This window comes from Dipodomys ordii, unplaced genomic scaffold, assembly GCF_000151885.1.
Source record: "Dipodomys ordii isolate 6190 unplaced genomic scaffold, Dord_2.0 Scaffold85, whole genome shotgun sequence".
Lineage (NCBI taxonomy): Eukaryota > Metazoa > Chordata > Mammalia > Rodentia > Heteromyidae > Dipodomys > Dipodomys ordii.
The window spans coordinates 3,471,692-3,482,149 of NW_012267301.1; the positions used below are offsets into that span (position 1 = coordinate 3,471,692).

General features: G+C 36.4%; 1 protein-coding gene across 8 annotated transcripts in view; it reads left to right on the forward strand.

Moving 5' to 3' along the window:
• Csnk1a1 (casein kinase 1, alpha 1) overlaps nt 1-10,458 on the forward strand; it is a 47,818-nt gene that overhangs the window by 18,580 nt on the left and 18,780 nt on the right. For 5 of the 8 annotated variants that reach the window (XM_013025552.1, XM_013025553.1, XM_013025547.1 and 2 more), the window contains 3 exons: nt 1,475-1,601; nt 6,692-6,790; nt 9,073-9,156. In XM_013025552.1, coding sequence (XP_012881006.1) covers nt 1,512-1,601; nt 6,692-6,790; nt 9,073-9,156 — 273 coding nt within the window. In that variant the 5' untranslated portion in view covers nt 1,475-1,511. The remainder of the gene's footprint in view (nt 1-1,474; nt 1,602-6,691; nt 6,791-9,072; nt 9,157-10,458) is intronic. The other 3 variants (XM_013025554.1, XM_013025550.1, XM_013025551.1) reach the window with 1 other exon arrangement.

Sequence of the window (10,458 nt, forward strand, 5' to 3'; positions counted from 1 at the left end):
CCTCAGCTCTTCAGCTCAAGGCTAGCGCTCTACCACTTGAGCCACAGCACCACTTCCGGCTTTTTTCTTTTTGCTTATGTGGTGCTGGGGAATCGAACACAGGGCCTCATGCATGCAAGGCAAGCACTCTACCACTGAGCCACCTTCCCAGCCCCATGACTTAGTATATTCTTAAGGGCCTTTTTGTAATACTCCAAATAATTTCAGGTAACACTAAAGTCTAAAGGTATTGAGTTAAATAGAAAATAAAACCCCTAGCATTTTACTTTTTAAATTGTTTCCTGTTACATAACAATTATTGTTAAAATTAGAGTACATGGAGATTGGCTCAAATGGTAGAGCACCACCAGCCTTGAGCAAAAAAGCTAAACAGGAGCTGGAGGTTCTGATTTCAAGTCTTATTATCAACACAAAATAAATACATGGGTTATTTTAAATCTCAGGAACATTTACCACAGTGTACTTAGCAATAGCGCGTCATCTACTTATCACTAAAAATGTCTAAGGTTAAATGAGTTTCTAACCTGAATGCATAGGGAAAGTGGGAATTGAAGTTGAGGTGCTTTGGTAGTGGAGTTTTGTTTTAGCTGGGCCTGAAGTTTTAAACTCTGGGCTTGATGTCCAAGTAATCAAGGCTGGCTCTACCACTTGAGCCACAACTCTATTTCCAGTTTTTTGTGGTTAATTAGAGATATGAATCTTTTGAACTCTCCAGCCTGGGTTGGCTTCAAACCGAGATCTTCAGATATCAGAACCTATCTGAAAGGAGATTTTTATATTGATATACTTTAGATTGTCTACAGATTTTAAGTCAAGTCTGATTTCAGTTAATGCTTACTCATCTGATAAAAGAGATCTTTGCTTTTTGAAAGGTTTGGAATGGCTGATATAAGAGTCATTGTCCTTAGGATCTACTGGATCTCTTCAGTAAATCCAGGTGAGATTACAAAATTTACCCAGATTCACAGGAATTGGTTTAGTGGCTGATGAGAGTATAATTGCTCTGTCTCTGTGAGAGGACTAATTAAGGCTGCGGTGCATGTCCTGTCTTTATAGGACAATGAGGTCATGTAATGGGAAAAATATTTTATTATTCTGTATTGAACAATGTAGTTAAATCAGTTGGTTCATAATCTGAACACATTACCTTAAATAAAATGTAACCAGGGGCTGGGAATATGGCTTAGTGGTAGAGTGCTTCTCTAGCATGCATGAAACCCTGAGTTCATTTCCTCAATACCACGTAAACCAAAAAAGCTGGAAGTGGTACTGTGGCTCAAGTGGTAGAGTGCTAGTCTTGAACAAAAGAAGCTCAGGGACAGTGCCCAGGCTCTGAATTCAAGCCCCAGGAGTGGCAAAAAATAAATAAATCACAACCAGAAAAGGAAAGCTATCTTCATCCTAAGGGTGAAAATAGTGATAATATAATTACATTTCATAATAGTACCTCATTTTCTTTTTTCCCTTTTGCTAGGTGGTATGGTCAGGAAAAAGACTATAACGTGCTAGTCATGGATCTTCTGGGACCCAGCCTTGAAGACCTCTTCAATTTCTGTTCAAGGAGGTTCACAATGAAAACTGTACTTATGTTAGCTGACCAGGTATGTGAACTTTTGACAAAAATAAAAGCTAAGAATATTGCTATAATTTAAATGTTCATGAATCAGAGTATTATATGATATGATTTACCTTTGGGAAAGCAAGAAGGTTCTTTAGTTTTTTTATTTTTTGTGCCAGTTCCAAGCCTGAATTCAGGGCCTAGTATTATCCCTGATCCTTTTGGCTTAAAGCTAGCAGTCTACCCTGTGAGCTACAGCTCCACTTCCAGTTTTTTGGGTAGTTGATTGGAGATAAGAGTCTCACAGACTTTTCTACCCTGGCTGATTTCCAATTGAGAGTCTCAGATCTCAGCCTCCTGAGTAGCTAGGATTATAGATGTGAGACACAAGTGCCCAAAGCAAGAAATTTTAAACCCTGCTATTACAGAGTGTGTATTCATGTGTACAAATCTAACTTGTAAATACTCTCCTATGGAAGTAGAACTATAAATATGTTTAAGTCCCTTTTTAAAAGCTGAGTTTTGTGTGCATATGTATGTGTTTTGTTTTAACCCCATTCCTAGAGATTGAACTCGGGGTGAGGGTGATGTCTCTACCTTTTGTGTTCAAGATTAGCACTCTACCACTTAAGCCATAGCTATACTTTTAAGAGTCTCATGGACTTTCTTGCCTAGGTTGGCGTAAAACTGTCATTTTCATATCTCAGCCTCCTGAGTGGCTAGGATTATAGGCATGAGCCACCAGCTCTTAGCTATTGAATATTGTGATATATGCCTGTAATATCAGTATACAGTTGGCTGAGAGAAGAGGATTGAAAGTTTAAGGCCACCTTGGCATATATAGTGAGGTACTGAATTAAGAGTTCATTATTTGCTTTTGGTGCCAGACCTGAGGCTTGAACTCTGGGATAGTGTCCCTTAGCTTTTTCACTGAAGGCTGGTGCTCTATAAGCCTTCTGGTTTTAGTTAATTGAAGATTCTGCACAGGGTAGCTTTGAATCACAATCTTTAGATCTCAGCTTCCTGAGTAGCTAGGATTAATTATAGGTATGACCACTAGTGCCCAACTAGTGCTCCTTTTTCAGAGCAGGAAAAAAAAAGGTAGAGATAATTCAAGTTAAATTCTGTACTTAATAAAATTATGTGGAAGAAAGTTATACATAATGGTATACACTTAAAATTTAAGGCCTGAAAGGCTGAGATACATTAAGAGACACTGTCTTTATCTTAAATCTTGTCTGGATAAAAAGTGCAGTGAAAAAGAATGATACACCTATTTTGTCTCGTTTTTCTTCCCTTGGGGTAAGATCTTGTCATGTAGACTAGGCTGACCTTAAAACTGGTGATCCTCCTCCCTCCTTCAGCCTCTCTTGTGTTTAAATTTCAGGGCTTTTCCACCCTAAACAATGGATTGATGGATTTGGGCGGGGTGGGGGGGGTGTAATGGGGTTTGAACTTAACCTTCTGTTTATTTCTAGGGGCTTTACCACTGAGCCATACCTCCAGTCCTTTTTTGCGATGGATACTTTTTTACACCCACCCCCCCTCCTTGATACACCTAGATTACAGTCCACTTAGGCATCCCATTGTAGTTGGATGAGAAGCATGTTCTACAGCACGCCTACCTGTTGATTTAGAAGAGGTCTCATGTGTGTGCCTAGTCTGGCCTCCTGATCCTCCTGCTCGCAACCTCCCAATTACACCTTGAATTACAGGTGTAAGCCACTAGCTCCCTGCTATGACATTTCTTATATTGGATTCAAAGAATTAAAAGATAGTGCTCATTTTCTTAATTAGCATCTGATTCCCCAAGCTTCTTTGTGGCTTAGGAAATATTAGCAAATTATGGTGTTCAATTTGTGGCATGTTGTAAACTGTAGCTTTATAAGGTTAAAAAGCTTTCAAGATGTTGTAACTAACATGAGTGTATCACAATAAAGGTTATTTTGGAGGCTTGCTAACATAAGCATTTATACAGTGACTGAAATTTGAGGGCTTACCTGTAAGAATAAAAAGAATTAGTCCCTTTCCTGTAGGAGCTTAGAATCTAGAAGAAAATATTGGAAAAAATGAGTTATTTGGGGTTCTAGAATTAAAGTCTGGGTTAGTACATGAATAACACAAGAAAGAATATAGTTCCTGAAAATGAGGTTGCAGGATAGCTTTTTTTGTAATGTAGTTAAACAAAAGAATTGTAGTCTTGCTCTGTAGATGATAGATAGCATTTAAAATAGTCAGGTTTCTGCCATTAATTATCATATACCAGACCTTCCCCTGTGATTATTAATCACAGGTTAATGATGGCTATTTCTTCACTGAGACAAATATGCACGTTAAGTGACCTAAATATTTGTGGGTTGTTTTGACATAGATCTTGATATGTATCAATGAGAAGGACAAGAACGTATGGATAGAAGATGATGTTGTCGACCTTTAGATACAGAATACATTTTAAAATATAACTTCAGAAAAATATCTAGTAGAAAATAGAGATTTGGAAATTAGAAATTTGTATTTTGAGAAGCCATTAAACAGTAAAAAGAAAATTCTAGAAATATGAAATTATTTCCATAGCAGATAAAAGATTGTTGTCATGGTGCTGGTGGGGTGTCTTATTCCTGTAATCCTAGCTAATTGGGAGGCTGAGAGCTGGAGGATTTCGCCTTAAAGCCATCCTCAGCAGGAAAGTCGAGATCCTTATCTCCAATTAACAATCAGAAAACTGGAAGTGGCTCTGGTTTAAGTGATAGAGCTCTCTCCTGGAGCTGAAGAGCTCAGGGACAGTGCCCAGGCCCAGAGTTCAAGCCCCTACACTGACTAAAACAACAACAAAAAAGATTGTTGTATACAGAGAACTCTGTAAGATTGACAGCAAAAAGACAAGCCAGAAAAATATTAAAATAAGTAGCAAATCCAAATTAAACTAAGTCTGTGGGACATACAAGCAAGCTAGTAAATTTTTAAAAGAGTGAGATAACTGTTAATTAGAAGAGTATTCCTCTAAAATAAGTTTATGGTCTATTTTGAAAGACTGGATATTATCTGTGAATATTTCTGTGAGTATTATCAATGAAAAGTGTATACTTTAGCAACTCTTCATGATTGTATTGGATTAATATATATAGCCTATACAAATAAAAGCACTAACTAGTATTTGAGAAATATGTGCATAAATATTAATATATGCCCTTTGTTATGAATGGGGTGAAAATAGAAACAATAATGTGAGTAGACGAGTAACTGAGACACATTTATGTTAAACTTAAAAAAATCTACAAACTCGGAATAATGTAGACATTAATAAGGAAAGGGGCTTAAGATTTATTTAGCTCAATGGTAGAGCATTTCTTCACCATATATGAACATCTGAGTTCAACCTGGCTAATAATAATATAATAAAAGCTACATGATTTGGTTTGACATAATTTCCAAGCATTTATATTCACTAACTGAGGAATGTATAGGCTATGTTTAGTTAAAACAAATAAGAAGCTGGGTGCTGGTGGCTCATGTCTGTAACCAACCTCCTGTTGAGGAAGCTGAGATCTAAAGATAAAGGTTCAAAACCTGTCCAGAACAAACAATTGGGGAGGTTCTTATCTCCAAATAAAAGTCAGAAGTGGAAGGTGTGACTGAAGTGGTAGATTGAGTGAAAAAGCTGAGTGGAGAGCTTAAGGCCTTGAGTTGACATCCCAGAACATTCACGCTCATACACATGTACCCCTCCAATAAATAAATAAATAAAAAGAATAATCTACTTAGAATATGTCACGGTACAATAGAATATATAACTATAAATGTTTTCTTAATTCATTGATTTCAATATTTTCATGTATATTTTTTACAAAACTTATGGAAATAATGTCATTATAACTATACAGCTGGATCTATTAAAATATAAATTTACTTCTGTCACTATTTTAAAGAAAAAGAAAGACTGCTTCTACTGTAGTATGAATATCAATTGGTCAACAACTCCCAAATATGTGTGTGTGTTGCAGTGTGTATATTTTATGCCATGTTTATATGAATAACATGGAAATAGATATTGGTACTACCTAGCTTGTTTTGTGTGGCTATGTTGTGGTACAGGGGAATTGAGCCTAGGACAGTATGCATGCTAAACACAGTCTCCCACTGAAATATCCCTTATGCCCTACCATACTATTTTTAAATGAGTTACCTTAAGGTACAAAATTAAGATCCAAAGGTTTGGTAGCTACTCAGGAGGCTGAGATCTGAGGATCGTGGTTCAAAGCCAGCCTGGGCAGGAAAGTCTGTGAAACTTTTATCTCCAAATAAACCACCAGAAAACCAGAAGTGGCGCTGTAGCTCAAGTGGTAGAGCGCTAGCCTTGAGCTGAAGAGCTGGGGGACAGCGCTCAGGCCCAGAGTTCAAGGCCCATGACCGACCAAAAAAAAAAAAAGATCCAAAGGTTTGGGCTGGGAAAGTGACTTAGTGGTAGAATTGCTTGCCTAGCATGCATGAAGCCCTGGGTTCGATTCCTCAGTACCACAGAAACAGCAAAAGCTAAAATGGCTCTGTGGCTCAAGTGGTAGAGTGTTAGCTTTGTGCAAAAAGAAGCTCAGGGACAGTGCCCAGGGCCTTGAGTTCAAGCCCCAGGACTGGCAAAAAACCAAAACAAAAAAAAACACAAAACAGTTTTTCTTTTAATTTTTGTCCTTTTAGGCCAGCATTGAAGCTTAAACTCTGGGCATTGAGCTCTTGCTCAGCTTTTTCTTTCTTTCTTTTTTTTTTTTGTGAAAATACTGTACAGAGGGGGCTTAGCTATTTCTTCTCAAGGCTGGTACCTTAACACTTGAACCACATCTCCACTTCTAGCTTTCTGTTGTTTAGAGATGAGTCTATAATTAGAACATTGCAAACACCAAGTCTTCTGCCAGATTAGACCCATGTTTTTAACCATTAATACTAGAAAGACAAGCAAAAGGGCATTGTGGGTTTATACTTAGATATCAATCAGGCTAGGAGTAAATAAGGTACTTTTTTTTTACTTTTTAATATTTTTTAATGCCATCATTAACCCAAATACTTCAGTATTGAATTGCTTTGAGAAATAATCCGTTATTTCCTTTTATCACTTAACTTTATCTCTGCTTCCCTTTTTTCTAGATGATCAGTAGAATCGAATATGTGCATACAAAGAATTTTATACACAGAGACATTAAGCCAGATAACTTCCTAATGGGTATTGGGCGTCACTGTAATAAGGTTAGTCAAATGCTTTTTTGCATGAAACAATAAAAAATAAAATATTGGCAAGTTGCTTTGGTACTTTTCAGTCTTTAAAAAGCCATAGTAAATGGAAATTGCTTTAAAAGATTATGCTGGAAGGATAATCAGCTAACTCTTATTAACTAAGTAACTTGAAATATATTCTTTTCAACTTACCAACCATGTTAGTTACCTATATGGGAATTCAAAATTCCAAGGGCTTTTTAATGAACTGGAATCATCTGTTATTTACCTATTGAACAGTTGTATATTTTTCATTCACTTGAATAGCAAAAATCTCTATATACTTTTCCTTCTCAATGCTAAAAGTCAGATTTAACCTTTAGTGTGGGTTTTGTAAATACAAGTTTGTGCCAGTGTGGGAACCACTGACCCATCTGTCACCCTGGAGTTAACATTTGCTGACTGAGCATGGTTGATACTGAGAATTCTTTAGTCCTTGGATTTGTGTATTTGAAAGGCTAATTTGGGATCCTGCTTCAAAAGTAGTTAACAATTTCTTAACTTGGGTGCCAAGTCTGGTGAGTTCACCACTTTTAAAGGAAAACACAGACAAGTGAAATGACATTCATACAACAAAATTAGTGTTCTTTAGTGTCTCTGAGAATGGATCAACTTATGGGGCAATTGGGTTTTTTAGCTAGTGGCGCATGATTGCAGTTAGAAACTAATTGTATTGAAACGTTTCTGCAATGATTAGTGTTATTGAGTGAATTGCTTTCTTTATCCATTCATTGTTAAGCTCGGGCAGACAGGCAGCATTGGCAATGCATTAAGCATGTTAAAATCTGATCTGATAGAAATTCTCAACTTCAGGACAACTTGCGGGCTTTTTCGTTTTGTGGGGAACATTGTTTTTAGAAGGAAGATTCCCATTTGTTAAACTGCCAGGGAATGTTTGGTGTTTTTAGGTCCAGCTTTAAATGTTTACCTTTGTTTGCCTGTATGAATGCCAACTTGGAGCCGTATTATTGGAATTGTTGTAACTTATTAATGTCTGAGGTATTAATGTTAGTCTGACCAAGTTTTAGGAGATTACATTTTTTATTGTACCATAAATAATGAAAGATTTTTCATTCTATATGTGACTTTTTTCTCAAATTGTATTTTGAAAAAATAATAGCTTCAAAGAATTGAAGTGTCCAGGTTCTTAATTTTCACTGCAAAACCTGGTAATTTAATGGAAAAAAATGCTATTTGGGGGGCAGTTTTGTCAGTTTGACTCTTCTTTTGGCCATTACCCAGCCCTCTCTTTCCCATATTCTTACCCCTAACAGTCCCGTTATTCTGCATGATGACAGTGCAGGACATAGTTTTTCCTTCAGTTTAAGAGATGGCCTGGATAATACTTTTTTAAGGGGGGTTATTCCTCCTTAAGTATAATGCATTAATGACAAGGCTGTTGGGAAGTCCGAGTTACTACCTGGTAGTGAAAGACATTATAGGGCCTGTGTCCTTGCAGATATTAAGAATTCTGTGCAGCAGTTTATTGTTACTCAGATTCAGAGAGACTATTGGGTAGATGTGAACTATTTTGCTTCACTGAGATTAAAATAATTAAGATTGCTCTTGAACATTTTAGTGTTTTATGTGATTGGTTTTTAGTGTTTCTGTATTATAGTTTCAAGATGCCAGTTATGAGACTGGATTCTTTGGTTAGTTTGTTCCAGTAGTTTTCTATTCATGGGGGGAAAATGTTTGGGGGGAGGGGCTTTTGAGGTTGATTTTTGAAGTTAAATTTATTGGAAAATTGTTCTGAATTTGATATTTGGGAGTGGCCACTCCAATCTTAGTGAATATGTTCATTTCTTCCAGTAATCAGCCCTGCATGCTTTCAAAAATAAATTCTAAGGTGACTAAATGCCTTCTACCTCTTCCTTACTGAAGATTTTTTTTTCCCCTGTACAATCTCTTTTGGGGGAAGGGCAGATTGTGGTACCAAAGATTATAGACCTAAATTCCCCATTTTTGCTTTAAAAATTAAAGAGCCAAATGTCACCATTGCTATCCCTGTTTCAGGCAGTGACACAATAATAGTGGCATTAAAAACTCAAGTATTCTGTAGAATTCAAATATTCTTAAGCATGTGATATTCTTATTTGGAAAACTGAGATAGAGCTACCATGCTTGTGGAAGAAGGATGGCATTTGGCTACCCTGTTCTTTCTCTAATGCCTCGGTGTTGCCTGTCTGCGCCGGCCATTGTTGCAATGTAAGCAATACTGTTTGATGCACTGCCACCCTCTATTGTCTGTTTAGTGTTTAGAATCTCCAGTGGGGAAGAGGAAAAGAAGCATGACTGTTAGTACTTCTCAGGACCCATCTTTCTCAGGATTAAACCAGGTCTGAAACTGTCTCCTATTCCAACCTCAATCCCAAATTCATGTGCTTTTCTTTTTTATTGTTTTATTTTAATTATTTTTGTTTTGTTTTAATTCTGGAGAATATAGATCTTGCTCAAGCACCTCTTACGTTGGCATTATTCAGACATACTTGGCAAACATAACATTACTAAGATGTTTTTTTTTTCTGGCTTTTGCTTAAAAGTTGTAAAGTTTAGAAAAAAACTAACTGAAAGTAGGCTATTCTTTGTTTTAGAATGCTAACATCCATATAAGGAAATATGTTTGTATATACTGGAATTCCTTACCTAGTAGTAAACTTGTGATAGACTATTTTGTTTTTAAAAATATATTTGGAGTTGCAGAGCTTAATATATAAAAACTCAATTGCATTCAATACTATCAAATGAATACATTCTTCCTCACCATTCTACTTTCCTAAGAACCTCAGGTAAGTATAGGTTAGATTTTTAGATCTAGTGTTTCTAGACTTGATAGTCACTCTGTAAATTCTTACTTTCAACCAAATGGTTGCTTAACAGCATTATATGCTTTAGAACTAGAAGACATTATGTTCTTAACAATATAATAGCAATAATTTAAAGAACTTATAGATTAAATTGTAGGCCGACAGTCAGTAGTAGTATGAAATACAATGAAAGTATAAACTGGCAGTTTACATTTTTGCAGGCTAACATATCCTTGGTAATTTCTAAATATTTAAAGAAAATATAAGTGTTGCTTTATATTTTCTTTTACTTTTGTGGTAGTTACATACCTGTTCCCTTGTATGAATTTTAAGACAAAAAAACATGTCGATTTTTATGCTTCTAATTAGATGAATCTATATTTCCATTCTTGTGTGTGTTATATGAAGATGGTATTAGTATGAGTAATAAAAAAAATTAAGGGTAGCACATGCCTAGAATTCCGGCACAGAAGGCCGAGGCAGGAGAATTGTGAGCTCTGGAACATCCTAGGTTGCCTTAGTAAGAACCCTGTCTCAAAAAAAAACAAAAAGAAAACAAAAAACAAAAGCAAGGCCACCAGTGGCTCATGACTGTAATCCTAGCTACTCAGGAGACTGAGATCTGAGAATCACAGTTCAAAGCCAGCTCAGATAGGAAATACCATGGGTCTCTTATCTCCAGTTAACCACAAAAAAAAAAAAAAAAAGCTGGAAGTGGAGCTGTTGCTGAAGCGTTAGAGCACTAGCCTTGAACAAAAGCTCAGGAACAGTGCCTGGGTCCTGAGTTCAATCCCTAGGAATAGCACCAAAAAAATAAAAAAAAGCATTACTGCT